The sequence below is a fragment of the Lissotriton helveticus genome, chromosome 8 (assembly GCF_964261635.1).
Source record: "Lissotriton helveticus chromosome 8, aLisHel1.1, whole genome shotgun sequence".
In the NCBI taxonomy this organism is placed as follows: Eukaryota; Metazoa; Chordata; class Amphibia; order Caudata; family Salamandridae; genus Lissotriton; species Lissotriton helveticus.
The window spans coordinates 1,573,466,225-1,573,491,269 of NC_136069.1; the positions used below are offsets into that span (position 1 = coordinate 1,573,466,225).

A 25,045-nucleotide genomic window follows, 5' to 3' on the forward strand; every position below is an offset into this window, starting at 1 on the left:
CAATCACACTACAGAAGCCACTAGCTTTTGTTGTAGTTCTGTATCTAGGCAGGCCCCGTGGCCACATCAGTGAAAACCAGCGAGACCTCCCGGAACATCTAGCACGGAGTATCATCTAACCAATTAAATAAGAAAAAAATGTAAGAAATTGCTGGTAGACGACACATCCCTCCGGTTCCCCACAGTAAGAGTTTTCTAAGATTTTCAAACATGAGATCAGGGCGGGAAAGGAAAACTCCATCAAAGTCCATAAAAAGTCCGCTAAGGCAAATGCCATCTCCAATAGTTCGGAAGCATCGACCGATCGACCGGGGCCTAATAGTTCCTATAAACCTATCGATAAATCAACCTTAAATAAGGGATTATTTTAGGAACCTAGTGCCACTGGCTGCCCTGAAGAAAAACTCTAGTCCAAGGGCACTGACCCAGGCTTGTCCCTTAACAAAAGTAGTGGCAACCCCAAACCAAATCTTAATCCAGGCTTCGATCCATGAGGCAGTCAATGAAGGCGAAACTTGCCCGCAGCAATTTTTCACATCAACTATGGAACTAAGTAATTCAAATACTTCAGCAATGCCAATAGGCTGTCGATCATCTCAAGTACCAGGACAGTCTCTTCCGGATCAACAGTTAGTTCAAACCGAGCATGCTTTAACTCAACATCTTACCCTCAAAGATGCTAGCCTCTCAACAGCCCAGTCTGCACAGTTTTCAAGTCAGTCTTCTCCACCATCAAAACTCTCCATAGTACCCGACAAGCAAAAAATAAACACCAGTGTAATGACTTCTCAAGTAGTGTCCCATCCCCATCCCCAACTTAAAAATCCAGAACCAAAAATCCAATCAGAAATGGCCAATCCGTCTGTTAACATGGGAAATCGAGAGGGGCCAGGAGACAATTTTATCCTTACTCCCCTAGACCTGTCGTTTTTTTCTAACGATCAACCAAAATCAGATGCCCATGAAACTTCACCAGCTGTCGATCAAAACAGTCTCTGGATTCAGTTACTACAGACACTTCAAACCTCGGCAGCCGCTTTAACTTACCAATCTGATAAAATGGACATGCAGGTGCACCTTTTGACACGCTAGCGGTGTATACCGCCGGTATAGATCAGAAACTAGAGGCACTAAATCTGCTCATCATAAAAGCTCAATCCCAAGCCAAACTGGTTCAATCGGTATGCTGGTGCTCCCCCATTATCGATTCATTATCAACCCTTCCACAATTCCTTTCCTCCGTGATAACAGAAATCAAAAACTTACCATTGGCAGGGTCATCAGTCTCACCAACCCCGCCAAGCAACACAGTCGAGGGCCTAATTGTCACGGAAGACCAGTCCCTACCTATTCCCTCGCATTTTATGGAGTTAGAAGACAGCAAAGCAACTCCCATTACTCCAGTTGAAGAACTCAATAAACATAGGTTGTCTAAAAGGGAAAAAAAAGACTACGGAAGAGTCAGAATAAACATGCAATAGAAACTAAAACACAAAACTCCAGAGGCCCGGCGGATATTACTCTAGACCAAGTACAAGAGCAGCAGCTCCCTTCAGGCGCAAACTTGTACCTGAACCCTGTACCACAAGCTCCGACCCCCCAAAAAGATTCCTGGCAACAAAATACCTACCAAGAGGGAGGACCTCAAGGACGTTTGTCGTTTCTAGAGCATCCAGTGCAAGCAGAACCCGAACCTGCGACATTACAAACACTTCCCCCGTACCAGTTATATCACGATTGGGAATTGAAAATCCCTTGACGCAGTTTCCAGTCACCATCTTCAATAGCTCATCATTAGAGGAGCATAATCCTCATGCCCTGCAACACATAGTCACCCAGCCTGTCCATCAAAACCCTTTAAAAAGCTCCAGTAGCAATCCGCAAGCATCGTCGAGCAGAGGATTTCTTGTCCAGTCATCATCCAACCACCAACACGAGCCGTCTTCATTACGTGCTGCCACACGCAAAATCACACAGGTTTCCATTGAAAATTCAACGAAAATAAAGTCTCCAATGAATGACAATGCTCTTAAGCAGCCAAACATCAATGCTGGCTCCACACTACTGCTAACCCCGGAGTACGTCTCAAGAGGCCCTCATGATATTTTAAATCGCGGAAACATATTAAGACTCTTTAAATCCATCCCAGACTTGAGCACCTTGCAGTCTAACGACATAATCTCCATCCAGTTTATTCCATCATTAGGCACCCGTGCGGGCGAAACAACCCAATTAATATTGGCCACCCCAGCCATCCGAGAATTGGTTCAGTCAAAAGCAGACCAATTCAAAAATTGGGGCATAATAATAGCATCTTTTAGTGCCCCTTGTTATCCATCAATTTTGGAGACTAATCAGGACCAGGTACCCAGTGCAAGTCCGCCCCCATTTTCAGTATTAAAAACAGCGAGGAGTCGTTCTCTGAAAGCAATACAGAAGTACAAACCATGTCAGCAAAACTCGGCAACAGTAGATTGGTCCTGGCTCCCGGGGGCCCTAGCTAGAAGCCAGAATGATTGAAATATTTCCAATCTAGGCATATCAATATGCTCGTGGAACATCAATGGCCTAGGACAAAAAATTAAATTAGCAGCTACTAGCGCCTTCCTAAAGGAGCATGATATCATTCTACTGCAGGAAACCTGGGCAGTTGACAATACACCAATAGAAGGCTACCTCGAATTCGCATTGTTTGCAACATGACAGTCAAAGTTTGGTAGACCTAGCGGCGGTCAAGTAATTTATGTGTCAACCAAACTATCTCAGCATATTAAGCAGCTGAAATGTAAGGAAAATTGGCTCAGTGGAATATTAATGGGAAGCAGACAGACTGGAAGTCAGCTACTTCTTCTTAACGTTTATATATCCCCACGTACCTCAGAGAAAAAGCCTAACCAATAACGTATGCAATTTGCTTAGCGAGTATGGTAGCATACCGACCATAATCACAGGCGATTTCAACACAAACCTTTATAGTAATCTTATTGAGGATCCGGAGTCCACTCTGCAAATGGTTCCATCATACCTAGTCTCACAGTCCATTCCCATTGACAATAGACCATCTAAATTGGGGGAGTACGCAGTTACCCAGCTCAGCAACATTTGTTATACTGTCCTGAATGGACGTTTCCCCATGGATAAACGCCCAGCTTGGACACGATCCGATGGCCGTACCTTTTCCTTCCTGGATTTTTTGCTAGGGAGCATAGAAATTCTCCCATTGATTGAGAATTACTACATTGCACCACAAGGCGATAGCGACCACCGGCCTCAAATAATAACAATACTCACGAAAGCCCCGCGCCACCAGGAGTTCGCTTATATCCACAGAGGCACCTATACAGAGAATTTAAAACGATTGAAATGGTCAGCCAGCATGGCCCCATCTCTGATGGAAAAAAGTAGAGCACTGCTAAATCAACAACTAGACATTGATTCCACAGCCATTAGTACCTGGGCAAATTTTACCAACCAATTGTTACATGCAGTGCCCGCAAAGAGGAAAACTGAGCAGCAGATATTTCAATCACATATTTCACCAGCAACAAAAAAACTAACGTTTCGCAGAAATCAAGCCCTTCGGCAATCAAGGAAGAGCCCTGACAATAAAACAACATTTCTCCATTATAAGCCAGCTCAAGCAGCCTTCAAGTTCGCCTTACGTAGGGAAAAACGAGAAGCCTCCGATCAATTTTGGTTGAAGCTCTTCCATGAAAGCAGGAATTCAAATTCAAAGCAATTCTGGTCCCTGGTGAACAGGAGCCAGCAAGGTGGAACTGGCCATGGCAATGCAAACATCAATGCAGACGAATGGATTTACTTATCTTCTCATTTTAAGATCACCCATTACAAAGATAACGTCCTACTTCGCCAAGCATAAATAACGCAACAATATTTTCGTCGGAGTCTGCTAATCAAATACGGCCGCAGCCAAGCCCCTTACCCATTAGCACACCTGAAGAGCCCGTCCACACAAGTAGGAATAACACCAATTCTCTCACCGAAAAGCTAACAGTGACACCCGAAGGAATAAAGCACAGGATCCTGCGCTCTATAAAGACAGCCAGGGCTGATGGCGCGCCAGGTCCACACGGTCTCCCCCAGGCACTGTTCAAAACAGAAGCCGAATTCTGGTCAGAGCATTTGACCCCCCTGTTTTTGGAATGCCGATTAAACTACGAAGTTCCCGACTCTTGGAGAGGTGCAATCATCCATTCCATTTACAAGAATGGGAAGAGAAATAACCCTAGTAACTACCGAATGATAGCCCTCCTTGATGTGGAGTCTAAATACTATTTTATTGGAAGATCTCTTGACCTGGGCCAACTAAACAAAATGCCTCCCCTTCAATCAAACCAGTTTCTTGGCTAAATCCGGAACAACAACCAACCTACTGACAATATATGTCCTAATAGAGAAAGATTGAGACCAGCAGTGGAGTAAAACAAGGTTGCGTGCTGGCCCCACTCCTTTTTAACCTGTTCATATCGGACCTTTCACCAGTCCTTGATGCCGTTAATTGTCATCCCCCTCAATTAGATGGAGCACGAATCAGTAACCTCCTATACGCCGACGACCTGGTGCTGCTCAGCCACACGAAGGTGGGCTTACAGAGGCTACTTGATGAACTGCTCCCTTATACCGAAAACAACCTTTTAGAGCTAAATCTATCAAAAACAATCACCTTTGGGAAACCTAAGAATTTGCGCGGAGGGTGGCACTTCGACAACGTAAAAATTGATTCAACACTTCACTATAAGTATCTGGGAATATTGTTTGATTCCAGAAGCTCATTTGCTAGGCAAAAAGAAGCGCTGAGAACCAAAGCTCTGGCTTTAGAGGCTGCAGCAACAAAACTGTCAAAAAACCTATTAGGTCCCAGCTTTATCCCACTGCTAAAAGTGATAAAGGCAAAAACATCTAATTCCCTGACGTATGGCCAAGAGATCATGAAGGGAACTACAAACACTCTTCTAAATAAACTGACAACTAAAATCTGTAAACGTGCATTCAATCTTCCAAACTCAGCATCACCGGCACAAGTCCGCCTGGAATTTGGCTTACTTGATCACCGTGGCGTAGAAGCTGGGGCGTTCATAAAGTTTTGCAATAGACTGCGTCAAGCCCGGGAAGATTCACTGGAGGCAAGAAATCCAGAAAAGTTATGCCAGCCACAAATATCGGCTCCATTTGGAGCACAGTTTACAATTACTTAGCATTAAGGATTTTTGGGGAACACCCCCCCCTCCCCCAGACAGGGCAACGCTGTCAAAAAGGAAACACGCCTGGGCAGTAATCACTAACTTTAACCCAGGAGTAGAATCCCTTCATCTATCAACTACCACAGCACTTTACCTGAAACAAAAGTTCCTGGCACTGAGGTTGGGTGAATGGCCCTTTTTGAAAAATCTTCCAGAATGGCGCCGGAAAGACAGCCACACCCAATGCAGGCTGTGTGGTTACCACACCGAGGGGTTGGAACACATAGTCTGCTTATGTCCAACAATGCTTACCTCTAGACGCTTATTATTGCGAGAAGAATGGATAAGAGTTGGAATTCGATCTTGCCGCCAAGCCATAATAGCAGCCTTCAAACCGGATAATATAAAGCTGAATATCGGTTTACCAAAATTTGTAACTAAAGCACTAAGCCAGTTGGAAGTTATCAGGGCCGCCACCCCTGTCCCGTTAGAGCCGAGGGAAACCTCATTACTGGATACACCAATGTCGGCTATTAACAAATTGCTGATTCAAACTTGGTTCGCGACACTTACAACATCAGTTAAGAACCGAAGTAGAGTTTTAATCAAAATGTTACTCCAACAATTTTTTTTTTAAAAATCATTATTTTATGAACACGATGCATGTTTTCATATTGTAAGGTTTTTAATTTACCAACAATAAAGTTTTTATTTGGTTTCGCTGTAAGGACTTGTGGGAAATGTAGTGTTTGAGGTCACGAGGGAGGAACCGAGTTCTGACTTTAAGGGCGAATTAGATCTTGCACTGTTCAGTCGGACGTAATCTTAATTGACTGAACTACCGTTATTGGTCGAATCAGTACTGAGGAAATGTTTAAATTGCCCGTTCAGGGTAGTTTGGGTTAGATGGTAGACTTTAAAAAGGAGAGCACAGAGCGGCCATAACGTCATTTGAATTACAAGCAGGTAACCTTTCTTAATCAGCAACACATTTGTGAGTGGCTACGATGTTTACTCGCAATTAGCTTCAGTTTATAGCATGGGTTAGGATTCATTTTAGCACAAGTTTATTTAGAGACCACGAGGCAAGTAGAGTGTTTAATTAGCAATGCGGGTAGAATGGCAGGTTAAGTATCGAGGATGGAGTGGGGGGAGGTCTCCGCTAGCCGTAAACTCTTGCGATGGACAGAACATTATGTAAACATTGAGGGATTGTTTTATTGATTTTGTTGTCGTTGTTGTTTTGGCAATCACTGAGTGGTAATTGGGTAGTGTTATGTTTCACACAGCATTAGTACCAATGTTGAAAGTGTTTATGTATAATCATTACAGTGTTCACATACAGTGATTAACATAGGTTTTATGTCATTTTCACATTTAAACAGCTGCCCCTGATGAAGGGCACAAAAATAGCTCCAAATGCATTGGGATTGAGATTTTAGCTGCAAACATGGATTAAAGTCCCGTCGTGATGTGGTAAGAGGCCTGGAAGGGCACAACCGCCTCATGTGAAGCAATATAGGCCTTTGGACAGTGTTATCGTGTTCAAGATAATAAAGCGGGAACATTTGGATAAACATTGAATAAACATGTCAAATCTTCATAGCTGTGCGATTGGGCTTGCAGCACAATGTAGCTGCACATTGTTACTTCTATCAATACACGTGCAAAGATGCGAGGCACGGTCAACCCATTCTGCACGCAAACGGAAATAAATTGAGTAACAAGAAAAACGGATAAATAATGGTGTGCAACTGCGATTCCTTTGCGCATCTCATGGTTATTGTCATTGTCTTACAATGGGGTATTCTTCTTTGGTGAACCTCACAGGATTACAATGAGGATCCCACTAATGAATGTCAAATCTCCCTTGTTCTGGCAAATGCTTTGCAAGTTCACATGTGGATGAAGAGATGCAAAGGATGAAACTGAAATGTAGACTCTATAGGCTGCTGGGCTTGAGAAAAAGAACACATAACACTCTACTTTAAGTCCCTTGAGTGCCACTACAGCCCACAAAGAATTTGGAGCCCTAACTATCCTCTGCACTAAAGACAGCAATATCAACGGCCCAGACTGGTGAGAAGAGGATTTCAGCAACCCTCTTTGAGCTGTAAGCTGTGATTTTCTTCTCATGGCGCCTCATCCCCATGTATCATTCCTGTAGGGGAAGCATCATTGAACATGTAAAGAGTGTTAAAAGATTACAACAGATACATTGGAGCTAAATATTGTAAAAATAGAAAAATATTCTTATTTCAGGTTCAAAACTCCCTATTTGATAATACCCCCAAAGAAGTCCATCCTTTATCATAACAAAGAACTCCAACAGGAGTTCAACATCCTGCTGCAAAATTAATTGGTGGGGATAGGGGGCCCAATCTCTTAAAAGTAAAGAGATTTTACTTTGGTTAATTTCTTGTTATAAAAAGGTACCCAAGCACAAAGTCAGACCCTTTCTCAACCTCAAAATATCGAATCAATGGAAGAGAAAAAAACATTCAGGATGACAGATGCAATAGATTCTCAACTCCATTGAGAAGGCTGGATTTGAGCCATACTCCTTCAGGACACATATTTACGCATTGCCATTGTATCACATCGCATTTTCCTAAGGTTTTTCCAGTGAGTACCATCCCAACTGTTGCAAAGTTCTACAGTTCGGCCTGAAATCTGTCCCAAGGGCATTTCCAAAATGCATGCCGTGGTGGCTTAACTTGAGGAGAAGAATATTCATCACAGTATAACTCCACAATTAACTGATCAATGCCTCTCTACCCGGCCTTGTGTTGCAAGTCTCAAGAACACAAGTTCAGCTTGCCTCATGTATTGCATACTCTAAAGGACCACTTACTCAACAGAAAGACCAGTATTGTATGTCTAGGATGGCATAGCATATTTCTGCTCCCAAATGCTTAACTCACGAGAGAGACCTCCTTCAGTAATGTCTAGAAGATCAGTGATGCCAATTCTCGGGCAGATGTGAAAACGCCTTGATAATCTATATCATGGATGATTTTCTTGGGGAATATTAATCCAGAAGGACATCAGGCACATGGTGTCAGTCAGACATGTCAGAAGTTGATTCTCTGCAGACGGTTTTGGGATAACCATCAATAGGTCTTGAAAGATGCAATGTAGCATGGCTCGTTCTGTGAATGGTGATCTCCTTTTTTCTTTTTCAGTTATTTTTTTACTTACCTTCTGAATGAAAACTTTGTTACTAAATGCCCAAATTTGCTCTGCACGTGAACCCAAACAACTGTGGGACTTGCCAAGGGTTTAACCCTTAACCGCTCCTCTTTCTGTTTTTATAGAAGTTTTGTTAAGAATATAATTGAAAATAAATAGCAGTCCTAATATTCCTTCAATTCAAATTTTTTTGCACATGTGGACAATTTGGCTCTTTTTCTGGTTGAGAAAACCCCATTTATACCAATAGACCAGGTAGCCTTGTTTCTGGTCCAGGCAACCAAATTTATGGCAACTTTTCTTTAATGATTGAGGGATTTGCTTCCATCTCTGGTTATAGAATTCATAAAAATATAGGCAGAAGGTGTCTTTGTCAATGCACGAAAGACTGATATAGCCCCAGAACTGTAAGATCTGATTGCCTAAAAACCAGTAAGATACATGGGAATAAAAGTTGATGTCCACATGGCAGATAACTACAAACTTAATTATGCTTCACTTTTGATGAAGATGTAACAGGATTTTAAGAAAGGGAAGTAGTTATCTCTATTGGTTGTATGAAAGGTAAACATAGTGAAGGTGGTGACGTTACCACAGTGTCGGTTTCTTTTTAAGTGCTTGCCCTGTAATTGGGAGAGGATTTTTTTAGGGAATTAAACAGTGTGATTGAATCCTTCATATGTAAGTTTGGGGATGGGGAAAGCATGAATTTTCAGAAATAAATTCTGTAGTACTATAAGCAATGATGCCAGGCTTTGCAGTAGTTTGAGTACCAATATTTAACAGTTTTGACCATAGTCACGACAAGATTGATTATCCCTCATGATGAGTGCCTGTACTGCTAGGCAACACTAGAAAAATGACTTAGGATAAGAGATTATGAGGATATGGTCTCAAAGTTTCATGCACATTCATTTCTTATAAATGTAAGTTTAAAATATTGAAAGCAATATACTAAATAAGTTTCTAGTGAAGAATGAATTGAGCCAAATATTTCAGAGGATTTTACCACGTGAATGAATGGAAAGAAAAAGCGATTTAGGAGATAAAACTGCTTTTAGATAAGAATGCTTTCATCTATTTTTCTGTCTTACATGAGTAGTTTTACAATGAGGTCCGAAAAGCATCTTTAGCTTTTTAAAATTAAGACCCACTTTAAAGAAATAAATATTCGCAGCAAATGGGTATTTCACAAGACCTTTTGTTCCACCTCTTTAAAAGGCTTTATCACACAGATGTATAACATGTTACTTGTAGCTCACCCATATAATCATCAAAACGTCAGCACAAACAGATACATGCAAGACGAGTAAAGTGAAAATAAGGGGCAGAATATTAATCTGAAAAGCATCAACTTTAAAATATCCGAGATTAGAGACTCATTCACTATTACTCATTATATAGTTTATTCTATATGCTAGAACATCTGAACAAATGTTCTAACAATTGCAGTAATAGCAAAGTGCAGTAGGGCCTACAATTACACATTCTGCAAGTACTCAACTGTCAGAATGCTGGTCCGTGGTGCTGAGACGTATGTGACAACTGGTAAAAACCTGTGCAAGAGGACAGTGTAGTTTCGAGAGGAGGAGGGTAGCTAAAGGGGAAAATGATTAAGTATGTTTTTAAAAATCTTTTTTGTGGCATGTTCACTTATTGCTTAATGGTGTAAATTATGTTACCCCACAACGGAAATGGATTGCATGGTCAAAATCAGGACAATTACGATTTTGGAATAGAATGTACGTAAAAACTGGCCAAATTCCAAAAATATGAGGCAGGGATCAATAACATTGACATATGTTTTGTTCCCTTATGGTTTTTAATTCTGACTACATATTCTGTTTGAAACAGTATATCCTCCTACATACTTCTAATAAAACAGGGAACATTACGTTTAGCTTAAAGAACTATGAGAACTGTTAGTTTTGTCTGTGTCCCACATTTATTGGAATATCCAGTGTGTCGTAGTTGAGCATAAACCATTTCAATTTGACCTTTACAATTATCTTCAGCATTTTTACTGAATGTGAAAGCATGTTCATTTTGGTATCTTTACTAATGTGTTTACTAGAATATATAAATGTTTATGCTTGTTTATTTGGTGTAAAGAAGGTCTTTTAAAGTGGCATGTCTTAGATAGTGGTGGTCCTGATACTGTATCTAGTATTCTGTGCACTGTGAGCTTTAAGGCACCAAGTTCAACATGCTTTACTCCACTCACTAAATGTAGTCCTCTTTTACAGGGAGCTAAACACAAAAACGTCTCTAAAGTTTGTCCACACGTCTTTTCATGGAGTTGGTCATGACTACGTGCAGTCTGCCTTTCGGATATTTGGATTTCAACCACCTATTCCAGTTCCTGAACAAATGGATCCAGATCCAGATTTTTCAACTGTAAAATGTCCAAATCCAGAGGAAGGAGAGTCTGTGCTTGTATGTATTTATCTAATGTTTTGCGTTGTTTCTTTAAATAAGGCATAAATATCTTGAAGATTGAAACAATGACAACTTTGGCTATTGGGAATTTTGCAGGCTATCACTGAAATGAACACAGTCGCACTTTAAAATATCTGTTACATTTCGTTTCATCTGTGGTTAAAAATAGGTTTGAAAGATTTGTTATAGGATTTTTCAAGCTTACTACTAATACTACAAAAAAGCTGTACTTGCACTGGATTTAAACAAAAATGAAATAGTTGAGAAGAAAAGACAGGGATTCAAGCTTCTCGCAGAAAGTCAAACTGGTCAGCATAGATACAAATAGATGTTGCGTGATCCATTGAAAGACAACTTGGTAGGCGAAATAACCTTCACCCTTCAAGCACTAAAGAAGAGTAGCGAAATGTATTAGAAGGCAGATGAGCACAAAAGTGACTTTGCAATAGTTTAGGGCTGGAAGCTGACATGGCACAATACACAACGTTGAGTGCCATAAATGTAAATCTTTTTTCCACATTGAGCCGTAAAAGTGTAAAGATGATTGGAAATCCAAAAAAGGTGACTAATGCTAAAAAGCAAGCTAACCGATCCATTTTGGATAACTTGAAACATAAATATTGTAAATAACTCAAGACCATAAAGACCATTTTAATACGGTGAGTACATTAAAGACCACTTCCACCAGACACCACCATCTGCCATACTTCTATCGCACGTCATATGTAAAGGGAGTCCTTTTGAGCAATACTTCCAGACAGATAATTATATTTTGGAAATTTACACTTCACTTTAGCTTTCTAGCAGACTTTTACCCAAGAGGCCATGGCTCCAATTTTAATCAGGGCAGCACATTCTCTAGCTATTTCAGGAATATCTGAAAGACAAATGTCCTCCGATTTTTCTAGAGCTTATTCGCTTTGCATTGAATGTCACCCACTGCTGGATTCAGGTAATTATCTGGAGGAGGCTACATTTGACATATTTTAGGCTGGAGTTCCTAAGCAGGATCTTGTATATGCTTTTGATGCGTAGATTTTCAGAAAGCGCAGCATCTGATTGGGAAGGCAGGCTGCCGGGCATTGGCCAATGGGCCAATGCCTAAGGGTCTGGCTGGATTTTGCTAGCTCTATCAAGCGGCCCACAGAGCCTTACTGTCTCTTCCCCGCCCGGCCACTGTAATTTGGGGCCAGCGTTATGTGGAGGCAGGTTCAGAGGGAGAAGCAGGCAGCAAAATCCCTAGGCCAGTATTCTGGCTTTTACAGACTTTAGCTTGGCCCCCGTGGGGGCGGGAGAGACGCTCAGAAGCAGTGTCCCACTTCTCTGCTGTTATACTGAGGCTCCTGGCTGGGAGCAGGTTATGCGGCTGTTGGGCCACTATCACCTTAACTTGTGAGCAGCAGCAGCTCTGTGCTTTCCTTCACCCCTCTCCTGCCAGGCCATTGCCCTGAGGCTATACTTGGCTGGGGAGGTGGAAGATCAAGTAACGGGGCCCACTGGGGGCCTGTTGTTGACACCTCTGCTCCAGAGTCTTTCAGTCCTTGGCAGAGGGGGAAGGGGTGTATGTTTGCACTGGCCTCACTGTGAGGCATCTTTCACAGAGAGAAAACTTGAGAGAATGTAATGGTAGGGTCAGAGTTGCTGAATTTGGAAATAGGTTAGAGTCACAACCTTAGCTCAACATCCTGTGTTTCTGGACAAATGACTTAATTGCCCAAGGCCTAAAATAAAAATGTATTTGAACTTCTGTAATGTGAACTTCTGTCATTGCCCTTGGGCTGAGTTCACACTAAAAGTACAATACAAATTAATCTTCTGTTTGCTCATGCTTTAAGATTCTGCAAAGGCTGGAATAGTAATAAAAGAGAATTCTTTATACAATACTAAAAATGCCACGATTCCTTCTTGACATGGCTTTTCTGCCTTTTGTTTAGTTTTTACCGATCTGTCATGGATCATTATAGCAGCATTAGACCACATTTTAAACTCTGTTTAGCTTACGTTTATTGTTTAAAGTACATATCGATCAGAGGAGGTGGAGTTGTGGCCTTTGTGCTACTTTATATCACCTCACTTGTCCATACAAAATGTGCTTCTAGCCAATGTTTCTGGATCAATGAGCTTTAAAATGTCATTTATTAAATATTTCTCTCAAAATGAGCCAAATAAGACCAGCCAAATGCTATTTTATAAAAGTGTTAAATCTGGGAATGTGGACCACTGTTTTAAGGGGTGCGCGGACCAAATTGTGATCCCAGTCCGACCCAGATGATGCGCTCCAGAACACAAAAATGAACAGAGTAAGATCACTGGGAGTATCGCAGCAGTCATTTGGCTACCAACTGTACTGTTGCTAGCTGTACCGGATCCACCTACAATTGTACGGTCAATTGTATCCCAAACAACAGTACAGTGTGCCACATCCTTCAAGCTGTATGAAACCGGATTCACAACAGAGGTGGCACCCATACAAGGGCACAGCCAGAAAACACTGACCTAGTTCACACACTGCCCACACCATTCCCAGTAAAGAACTCATGGGTCCCATAGTAGGGCAAATTTAGTCTTGTCTAGAGGAGGTTTAGCCTTTCACTATGGATTGTGAGGGACTTGATTTAGTAAGAGATATGAGCACTCATTGGAGTTCATCCTAAAACCTTCTCCAGCTCTACCAAGCACAATACAACATAGACATCTGAGCCTTCTTCAAGCTGAAACTCTTTACAGGATGTGGAAGAGAGCTCTAGAACTATTCTCCAAATCCCAGTAAAATGGAGGATTATTTTCTCATTTCCTCCTTATCAGAAAGAAGTTGAAGGAATGGGATCCCATCTTAGACATTCAACAGCTAAAAAGATGTATCAAAAAGCAGTCTTTTCTCAATGTACCATTGCAGGACATTCTTATTTTTTTTTAAAGAAATAGAGTTCATGACAATCTTAGAGCTGCAGTATGCTTAAATTCACATGTCTATCCATGTCTCAAACACGAAAATATCTATGATTCCCAAATGGACAGCTGAACCTGCGGACCTGGCTGAATCATCAGTTCCCAAGAAGGCTCTCTGAGATGCATTTCATCTAGAGTGGAGCATTTGACCCCTGTATGCCTTCCCGTCTCTGCCTCTCCTGCCCGAAGTTCTGAAGAAGTTCAGAAATGCCCCGGCGTAAGTAACCCAAGTGGAATGCATTGGCTCCGGAGAGTGTGGTTGCTGGAAAACTGTGCATAAACATCTGTCCTCCAATGAGGCTGCCTCTTCGGAAGGATCATCTGTCGCAGCAGCTACAGGCCAGGGTCCTGCACCCTGGCCTGCGCAATGTATACCCGCGTGCATGGCAGGAGTTTACTGCAATTGATCTACCTCCTGAAGTAGTGGATGTCACTCAGGTGGCCAGGCATACTTCTACTAAATCTGTCTGTGACTGACCCTGTGATAGGTTTTTTGCCTTGGTGTGACACTTGTATCATGGACACTTTGGTGGTTAAGTTGTCAGATGTCTTACTGTTCGTTTTATTTTTGGCCCAGCAAGGACTTGCAATGGCCACTGTTCAAGTTTATCTTTATGCTCTTTTTTTGCCTTTTTGCATTTGCTGGACCAACCATCCTTGTTCCATTCATCTGTTATGCGTTTTCTCAAAGTTTTGGTCCACATGTTTTCTTCTAAACCTTTTGTGATGCCACAGTGGGACCTTAATTTGGTCCTTACTTAATTTATGTATACTCTTTTCGAGCCATTGCGCTACTGTTCCTTAGTCTCCTTGGTCTTTCTCATAACGATCACCTCAGTTCGCCATGTGAGTGAGCTTCAAGCTTGATTATTCCAGCTGCCATATCTACCACCTTGTTAGAGAAAGTGGTACCTAGGACTAGAGCAGCATTTATACTGAAAGCCCTTTCAAGTTGGAAAGACTGTGCCACTACTGATGTTCTTTGCCCCAGACCACCCCTGGAAAGAGGAGGAGAGATCCCATCACTTGGACCCCACAAAACTCAGCTTCTGCATAACTAGCACCAAAGAACATCGGAATGATGATCAGCTGTGTGGCTTTTCTCTTGTACAAAGAAAAACAAGGCAAATTCAGATGTGGACCTTATCCAGGTATATAGTCATCTCCATCTAGGTCTGCTGTGTGTTGTGTTTTGGCATGCGGAGTGCCTGTCCTAGATATTTATCAGTTTGCAAAGTGGGCATTATTGCACACGCTCATGAACCGTTAGTACGTTGTCTGCCAAGTCCAATGGGAACGGTATTTTGGACGTTCGGTCTTGTAGGACTTTTTTTGTCTGACATCACGCCACAGACCCTTCACCTTAGGAGAGGTGTGTTCAGGGTTCTATTCTAAAGGTGAGTAATCTGCTGTTAGAAGTATCCATCAGGAGAATAAGAGCACGTTACTTTCCGTTGGTAATGCTCTATCTGGTGGATACTCTGATGCAGATTCCTCACTGCCCTCCCACCTCCTGTTCTGTTCCATTTTAAAAGATCCCAAATTAGAAATCTGGTAAGGTCAATTTGTTTTAGGGCTTAGTGTCTGACGGCTTGAAGAGTTTCTAAAAAGAAACTGACGTCAGCAAGTTTGGGAGGCGCCTATATATTTTTACATCCATCACAATTGGGGCAGAGCGGAGTTGATACGAAACTGCACAACACCACCTATTGCTGCACAGGGGATATGCTTAAAAATATTCCAGAGGCAGCCTGGGGATATTCTACAGGTGTGGATTCAAGGGTTAGATGGAGTCTCTACCAGAAAGATTTTTACCAAAGATAGTAACTTGTTCTTCACAAAGAAAACTATGGTTTCCCAATTAACACGCATTTGACAGTATCCCTTTAGCATTGATCATTGCCACATCCCAGTACCCATACATTGTTGCCAGTACCTTGTTCGCACAAACCATTGCTAATATGTACATCATTCCTATTGTCAGTTGACCGGTATCATTTGCATTTCAACTGACCAATCTGTTTTTAGTTTCCATCAAGCACCCAATGCAATCATAGTCGGTCCTGTTGTGGTTGGCTCCACCGTTGATGGCGCCATCATGAACTGCCCCACTTGCATTGACAGGAACAGACCTCAGTGGACCCACTTCATTCACCACGACTTAATGCAGCACTCATTTGCCCCAGTATTGGACTTTCATAGATTCCCATGCTTTGTATCATTGCCCTGTCGTCGGAATGGGATCCTCCGTAACAGAAAAATACCATAGCAGTAGGTACAAAAGTTAAAGACCGGCCTAGGCCTCATCTCATTTTGTAGCCTATCCCCCTCTTTTTGTAAAAGAGACCAAACAATTGCAACAACCAATCAGAGTAGCCTCACCCCATAGAACCCTCCTGAGATATAAAGCAAAATGTGTCTCAGCTGCTGTTTATGGGACTGGGCTTTGGGGACCAGTTGACTTGTTACCCATTCAAAGAGTAGAAAACTCTTTCTTAAAATATATTTTATCTGTCCCGAATGGCATTTCTGCATGTATCTGTCATTCGGAGTTGGGCCTCTCCTTTTATTTCAGATCTAATCAAGCTTGAGCCTGTGCTGCTATGGCACAGACGGGACAAAAGAAGCGACAAAATTAAACAGAGACATAATTTTGGATGTTATGAAATTGGATGGGGCCCTGAGGATTCCATGGATCAGCTATGTTCCTAAATTCTTACAAGATCTTAATTACCTAGAGTACTTTACTAATCCCAATGTTTTTAGGGAAATAACCAGGAAGGATTTAAATGCAATGGGCTTGTCATTCATTGCTAGACACTTCCAGGCTATCATCTGAAATTGTAAAACCTTCTGTCCTACACAATCAACTGGTTTTAATTACTTTTAACATTCAGCACTACCTCGCCTTAGTCCTGAAAGGGTTCCTACTAACTCGATTTCTATTGGGGGTTTCCATAGATTAGTCACTTTTCCTTAACTGAATAACTGGTCTCAAGACCTCCAGTTGTGCCCCTGTGATAACATCTCTAAGCAAACTACGATTCATGTTACTCTTTTTGGCTAATTTTATTCTTATGCCAGGAGGAGTATAGTCCCCGTGTTAAAATGGTTTGGGCTTCGTCAATGTCGACCTGCCCTTTTGGCAAAACAACAATTAGACAATGTGCACAGTGTTTTTAGGATGGCAATTTTTTTGAAAAAATGTCCGTGTCAAAGAAAACAAATGCTTTTCTGTTTTTTTTTGTTTTTTATTCTAGGAAAGCTTGCAGCGTTTAATAATGTTTTATCTTTTCACTGAATTCCAATTAATTTTTGTAAATGTATTTTTATATGAACTTTTATATATGAAATATTGTTATGCTTTTATGATTTGGTCCACAATCGAATAAAGCTTTCTTGACTTAATAAGAGTTATGCAATCCGGCAGGAATCAGTGCTCTTACAGTATCATGCATCAGTGCAAGATGTCCTGGTCGCCCAATGACTCCTTTTCTTCTAATATTTTGTTAGTCGATTTAAAGAGGGAGACTGTCACAGTGTTGCCAGACAGCAACTGTTACTTAAAATAGAGCGTGCATAAGAGAATATAGGATAAAGTACTGGTAGAAGAGAGTAGTGTGAAGGTTGTGAAAAAGGGGGAAGAAGACACAGTTTGAGAAAGTGGGACGTGAGAAGGGTGAAGTCTAGATGATGACCCGAGCCAACATTATGCTCTGGTCAATAAAAGCATAGAATAGTACCTGGAAATCACAATATATCTATCTGTAGCATTTGTAGACAGGTTGGTGGCCTCCAGAAAGAAGAGTGGCTCAAGTGAGTGTACAGTGAGGAGTATTGTGATATGCACTACACTGTATCTTATTGTTGGACATGGCCCTTTCTGCAGGGTGATCCCTGAACTTTTTGCCTTCCTCCTATATTCTCTCTGACCTGTTTTTGTTGGTTTATTGACTCTGGGCACTTTACCACTTCTGATCAGTGCTAAAGGTCATATGCTCTCCATACTATAAATTAATGCTATATTGATTGGATTCCATGATTGGCCTATTTGGTTTACTGTCAGACCCCAGTAAAGTGCACCAGGAGTTCCAGAGCTTGTAAATCCAAATGCTGCTAATGGGCTTGCAGCTCTGGTTGTGCCACCCACAGGAGCAGCCTGTAAAATGTGTCTAAGGTCTGCCATTGCAGAGCCTGCGTACTGTCTGGTACTGTCATGCTGACTGGGCAAGTGCACCTACTTGCCAGTCCCTAAACCTTCCCTTAGCTTCATATTAGTCACCCCTAAGGTAGGCCCAAGGGCAGGGTGCATTGTAAGCATAAGGTAGGACAAGTCCTGATGTGTGTGGCATGTCCTAATAGTGAATTACAACCATTTTCGTTTTTCACTATTGTAAGGCTACCTGTTCTCATAGGCCAGAATGGGCTGTTGGAATTGTTACACTCTATGATCCAAACAGACTCAGGGAACATGCTAGCAATTCGAGTTTAGTATGCCTGAACTCAGAATAATAAAATACATCTTTTAGTAACGTTTATTTTAATGTTCTGTGTTTGCAAATACCACTTTTAGAAAGTTGGTATTTGCTTGCCTAACCATTTCAGCCCCCCTCTGCTAGGATGTGTATCTGCTGTCTGGTTTCTGTGTGTGACAGGGCTGGGGAATTCCAGGAGACAGGCTGGTCAGCCAGGTGGTGAATAGAAAGATTACACCATAATGGGTTGGAGGAGTGCCCCTTGACTCTGAATAAGGCTGTGTTCTACCACCATAATGCTGGCTCCACCTCCTGTGGAGCGTCTGATTTCTCTGCCCTAGACCCTGAAAGCAGAAGCCTGCATCATGTCAACAAAGTGCTCAGGAACTGGACTGAACAAGGCAAAGGCCCCTGGCCTGAAAGAACAAAAGAAATGCAGTATAAATATAGGAGCCCTGCTCCTAAGAAATCAGATCCTGTTTAACCACGAAGAACCTCTGCCCGACAAGAAGGACCTGGAAAAGCTGAAGGAGGAGTACTGTCCCTGACCTGGGGATTGGCCTGCAGTGGGTGCCTTGCTGAGAAAGAAGAGGAAAAGACTGAGAGAGACTTTGCAGAACTTGTGCTTCAACCAAATCTCCAATGGCTTGTGGGTGAGCTTGCCCCCTGAATGGAGTGCCATGAATATTGGACTCCTCCTGCCCCAAGAGCCGCTGGACATTGCCCAAAACTTGCCCTGCCGCTGGAGCGGCGATCGAACTGCGACTCAAAACCCTCTTTACTCTGCAGCCGTGTCCTTGGCCGCCATGCACCGTTTGGCTCCACTCTGTACGAGCTGTAACCCGCACTGTCCACTACCGGGCCGCCTACACCCCGCTGCACCCTCCCCCCGTGAGCCGCACTGTTCGCCTCACCGCCCCGGCCGCTGGCAGTTAAAGACCGGTGCGCCCCGCAAGGAGAATCCGCCCCGTACGCCAAAGCGTACCGGCTCCCCTGGCACCGCACTCCAGAAACCGAACCCGCAGTCGCGCACTGAAGAGTACGGCTTGTACGCGCGAGGCGTACCGGCCGCCCTGTACTGCGCCGCTGGGTTCGGAATGGCATCCCCGCTCCAAGGCACGACGCGCATCCCACGCCGCATTGTGAAGCCGCTACGACCCGGACCGTCGGCTTCCCCCTGCAGCCCCGCTCAGACGCCCCGAACCGAGGCATCTACCCGAGCCGGGCCCGCACCGGAGAAGAGCCCATGCAGGCTCCTGGGACACCTTCACCTGCCGCATCATCGGCGTCGACCCCTACGAACTTCAAGGTACTGTGAGAATCGCCCCTGAGTGTGTGCGCATCGGACCAGCGAGTCCGCAACGTTTTTTACTCTTTTAAGACATGAGAGAACCACGCAGTCAGCGCGACACGCAGAGATCATTAAGACACGCATTTGTGAAGTAAAACTTTGCCTTTCTAATAGTATTGTGGCCTAATTTTAAAACGTAATTGGTTCTTGTGCTAAGCCTTATATAAAGTAATTCTTTTTTATACAAAACCTCGTGTGGTATCCCTTGTGTGGTGTTATCATTGAATTACTGTATGCACTTACAAATGCTTGACCCATAACGCTCTGAAGTTTAGCCTTGTCCACTCGCGCCATGCAACCTAGAGGGTGAGCAGGGGTTATTTTAAAAGAGTAAGTCCCTTGCCCTGACTAGAGGAGAGGGTCCTTGCTTGTCACAAGTCCTTACCCGTGCCAACCAGAGACCCCCCCCATTCTAACACTTATGAAGTGTACCCTCTTTTTTTTGTTCAGTAGAGGGCTCCCCTATACGTTGAAAAAGTGGGAGCTGATCCTGCAGCATGTATATTGTTATGAGCAGTAAGGTCCTCTACTCGCATTACCCTTCTTTGCCCTACTACTTACAGTACGAGGTGTGTCCTGCCTTCACACAACTCCACGTGACCTAGCAAAAGAAACCATCTTCCCTTCCTTATGACAGAATCCGCTCAGTCTCCATTCCAAATAAGCCTATATTGTCCATTGTGTTTTTCCCAAGCACTCAGGTTCAAGGTTGTGAACTGGAATGGGTGGGTTAAATGTAAGTACTGAGACAGGAAAGGTAATCCGAATAAAGAAAATTGTCAGTATGTAATCGTCGCAGTACTTCCTTAACCCCTACCTTGTCCCAGTCTTTACAATGTGGGGGCATACCATACTAGTATACTCACAACCTGTTCTAGTCAAATAATGCCAACTGGTCAGTAATAGAACATATCTAATTAAATAAAGTACAATACTTTAAGTTTTATTCTAAAGTAATGGCTGCAAGGACCCTAGTTACAAAATGCAACGGTCTTTCAACCTCTATATCCAGTTATTCGAGTAACTGCTCAACAGATATCATTGAGAGAAGCCAACTCCTCCCCAGCTTCTGCCCACAAGTTTATCATTCTTAGAGTGGATCAGCCCTGTTTCAAAGTTGGCATAGAATACTCTGAGATTCCTATTCAAAGAAATTGCAAATTCGGCCCAGCGGCTGAAGGAGGAGGATGTCTTATGTTCCTTAATTAAAAAAGATTTGTGACTTGTCACAGAATGTTTTATTTCAGCTTCTCTAATGATATCCAGCAGGTGTACATTTTCCTTGGTTCAGAGGAAGGATCAGGTAACGAGCATTGGCAAACCCATGGAGCTCTCCTGTGTGAGAGGTATTGGCTCTGCCAATGTCTTCTAGCTATGTTGTACAGAAGTCTTAGGACAACTGAGTGGAGTGGCATAGAGTAGAGTGGCTTAGAGTGGAGGTGTGTAAATTGGAGTGGCATAGGGTAAATGGGCATAAACTAGAGCAGACAAGCTTTAGGTCGAGTAGCCTTCAGTCGAGTAGCGTAAAGTGGAGTAGTGTACAGTGGAGTAGCATAAAGTAGAGTGGAATGGAGTAGCGTAGAGTGAAGTGGAGTGGCGTAGAGTAGGGTGACATAGATTAGAGTGGAATGAAATGGCATCAAGTTGAGTTGGGGTAAAAAGGAGTAAAGTGACAGAGTACAGTGGAGAAGAGTATAGCAGCGTAGAGTGCCGTAGAGTGGCATTGTGTGGAGTGACGTAGACTGGAGTGGAATGATGAAGATTAGAGTGGCGTAGAGTAGATTGGTGTAGAGTTGAGTGACATAGAATGGAGTGGTATACAGTAGAGTGGAGTAGAGTCGGGTAGAGTAGAACGGCATGAAGTAGAGCAGAGTGTTATTGAGGATAGTGGTGTAGAGAGCCATAGAGTAGCATTGTGTGTTGTGGAGTAGAGCGGTGTGGCATGGAGTTAAGTAGAGTGGCGTGGAATAATGTCAGAGTAGAGTGGCACAAACTAGAATAGCGTAGAGTGGAGTGACATTCAATGGAATGGCTTAGAGTAGAGTGACATAGAGTGGGGTTAAGTATGTAGAGTAGAAGGGCGTGGAGTGGCGTAGGATGCCATAGAGTGGCATGTTGTGAGGTGGAGTGCTGTAGAATGGAGTGATGTACAGTGGAGTGGCGTGGAGTGGCTTAGAGTGGGGTGGAGTGATGTAGAATAGAGTGGAGTCCCATAAAGTGTCAGAGCGCTGTGGTGTACAGGAGAGTGGTGTAAAGTGGAGTGGCATAGAGTGGAGTGATGTAGGGTGGAGTAATACAGTTGTGGGTGTAAGTAACTAGGGCACCAATAGAGATGGCAGATAGGGTGAAAGTAACATAAATACGAAGTCTTACGCATTTGTTAAAAGAAGTAAAAAAACACATTGCATATCCAGGAATAATACCAAAATGCTTATAAAATAAAAATAATAGTGCATTGCAAAAAGACCAGGCAGAACAAAGACCAGAAAGAGCACATGTACTTGACATGCACTATGCTCCAGGGATAAGCTGACACAAGAAAGGAAGGGAGTGAAACAATCGAAATACTGCAAATGAGTGACAATAAAAACACCTAATGGTATGCTGTTGGTGAGTCGTAAGATCACTAAATTGTAAAGAATGCATCTGTAAAGAATACAAATTGTAAAGAATACAGTGCAAGTTCTGTGTGGTCAAGACCTAAAAAGGAGAATAACGTTATCTGCTCAGTATGAAAGACTGATACAACCTTAGTACTGAAACTAGGTCCTAATCATAAAACCATTCTGTTAGGGCTTTCTCTTATAATGAAGACACTTCTCCAAGAATACAAATTTAAGTAATGACTACCAAAAAGGACTTTACTACCAAAAGCTTAAATTGCACCCAAATCTCCCTAAAAAAGAATAAAACGGGGGAAGTTGTAGTATCATAAACACAAAGGATAAGCCCCAGGAAGGCAATACTGACTTGGAAATAACCCTGCCTTCCCCAAAGGGGCACATCCTACCTTTACTGAAACCCACTAAACTCTGAGGGTGGACACAGCAATACTTGGATCTAACTGTTCTGGAGGAATTATAAAACCGAGCGAGGGTCGCAGGATCATGGATCTAAGAAATGAGGTTAGCACCTAGAAGCAAAGGATAACCAGTGATGATCATAGGCCCTAACTAAGCCCCTGCAAGACTCCTTTCAGAGGCAGCTAATTATAAGGAAAGACCTAAATGTTGAAGACCCCCCTTTTTTCTGCCTTTACAAAGAAAGATAACAACCCCCCCCCCCCCCCCCCCCACCCCCACCCCGACTGGGTTAGGGACTGGGTGGACTAAGAAATGGGTAAATTTAAGAGGAAGAAAGAAAAACAGATGGCACTAGGTAAAACAGGGCCTGATTTTTTTTTTTTTAGTCCTTCATGGACCAGTTTAGGAGTGGGGCCTTTAAAGGATTCTGTCTAGAGGAGCGTATGTAAGTTTATTTTGCTGGGTCACATGGCGCCTATGTAGAGCATTGGACACATTTCATATTGTATGGACTGGGTTATGACCTTGTATTATTTTACCTAATCCAATTATATTTGTCAGTCCCTGTACTTTGAAGTAATTGTTTTCTTGACTTCCTTAGAGTACACGCTTTGACAACTGGCAGGAATGTGTCAGCCCATTCTACTGGGTTGTAATCTTTCCAGTATTGGATATAGCATTAATCACGGTTAAGGAAGCAGGGTTGCTGACGTAATCAATGTACAGAGCTTAATTTCTCAAAATGTATCGGTACAGTTGCTTTCTAGTTTATGACTGGACCATAGAACATGTGCTATGCAGTGTGCTTGGCTGCATCTGTAGCAGAATGAATCAGGTGGTAGGTTAACATGGACCCTGAATTCTTGACTATTGCGATGTTCTGCATTATAATGCTCTGTCATGGGGTATTTTGTATCAACACTTTTTAATGCTCTAGCGTGGTCTTGGATCCGAGATTGCAATGTTGGGCGCGTCTCCCCCACATATATTAAGTTACAGTCTCCATTAGTGAAATATACAATGAACTGTGTGTTGCAATTGGTAGCGTCTCATTTTATAATCTTGGCAATGGTTGTATCTGAATCTCTTAGTCTTGTCCCTGCCCAATTCGCACACATTATAATCATTGCATATAAAATAAAAAAAGTTTTTATGACATCCAAGTATCTTCTCCTTGTGTGTGGGGTCCTTTAGCCATTTTGTGATTCCTGTTTTAGGGAGGCCTATGCTTCTTAAAGGTGTGTGGTGCAACCTCTCCTCAGTATCTTTCAGTTTCTCTCGTACCACTATTCTCTTCTTTAAAAAGGTGTTCTGCTGTTCTCTGCCAACTAGCCCACAACTCCTTTTGTGCCTGGTAAGTTGCCCACTGCTTCTGTCATTCTTCTTTGTAAAGCACAATCCTCAGGCTCTCAATATTAGATGTAAGGATGTTACATTTGTAAACAATCTGATCTGTGACCATCTAAAGATCTACAATTTTTGAGTTTGTTGTCATTGGGAAGAGTTGGGTGTGGCTGGGGCTCGATCCATGACCCAATCACTAAACATTTTCTGTGACCTATGATGTCTAATTCCCCCCCCCCTTCCCTCCTACTCCACAGTAATACTCACCAAATTAACCTTTAGATGGTCCTGCCCAACCTTTGGGGCTTTCATGTTTTCAGTCATTCCTCACCACTTCTATCCCACCTGCTTGCGTGATTTGCACTGTCCTTCTGTGATGCTCATAAAGTGCAATGCAAATGCTATTTAACAACAGCTTTGGCAATACTCAAAGTTTTTTTTTTTGTAGTCCTCTTAATGATAATTGATTTTTACAGTCACTCGTCTTTTTCATTATCTCCTATGCTTCCATGCCAGAGATTACTTTGTTGCTATTGTAAACCTGTGCACCGTACTGTGCATATCCCGTTACAATTTTTGTAATTGTACAGATAGTTCTATCCTAGGTTTGTCCAGCACTGAATCGGAAGGTGGTCTTGACACCTGGATTTCTTTTGGATCCAACTCAAACCACTATCTTCTTAATCTTTGTAGTTTTGTGCAGAGAATTACATGCACATTTGACAGTCTTTGGCATTGTGATGATAGTCCAGTTGAAATAAAATTCTAAAGACGGTTGTCCGAAACAATGAGTCCCAACAGAGATAGAAATTCAGTGAGAGAATAGTAAATCAATATCTAGAAGGTCATAGAGCAGGCGTGATTTGCGTTCACCTGACATGCAGTAGCAAATTTGAGGTTTGGTGGCTCAGCCAGCAGATGTGTTCATGGTCCTGGAAGCTGACTAACTGGAGTTTAATCTTTCATTTTAAGATTGGTTACTGGAGGGACAATATTTGCTGGTCATTATTAGGGTATACTTCAGTTTGAAGGGTACTATGGCACTCCCAGCTCAATGACTGGGAAGGGAAT

The 25,045-nt window shown here is 42.6% G+C and overlaps 1 protein-coding gene across 2 annotated transcripts in view; it reads left to right on the forward strand.

Moving 5' to 3' along the window:
* The window catches only part of PGM2L1 (phosphoglucomutase 2 like 1), a 579,912-nt gene that overhangs the window by 301,120 nt on the left and 253,747 nt on the right, over positions 1-25,045 (forward strand). For both annotated transcript variants that reach the window (XM_078658581.1, XM_078658582.1), the window contains one exon: positions 10,640-10,829. In XM_078658581.1, coding sequence (XP_078514707.1) covers positions 10,640-10,829 — 190 coding nt within the window. The remainder of the gene's footprint in view (positions 1-10,639; positions 10,830-25,045) is intronic.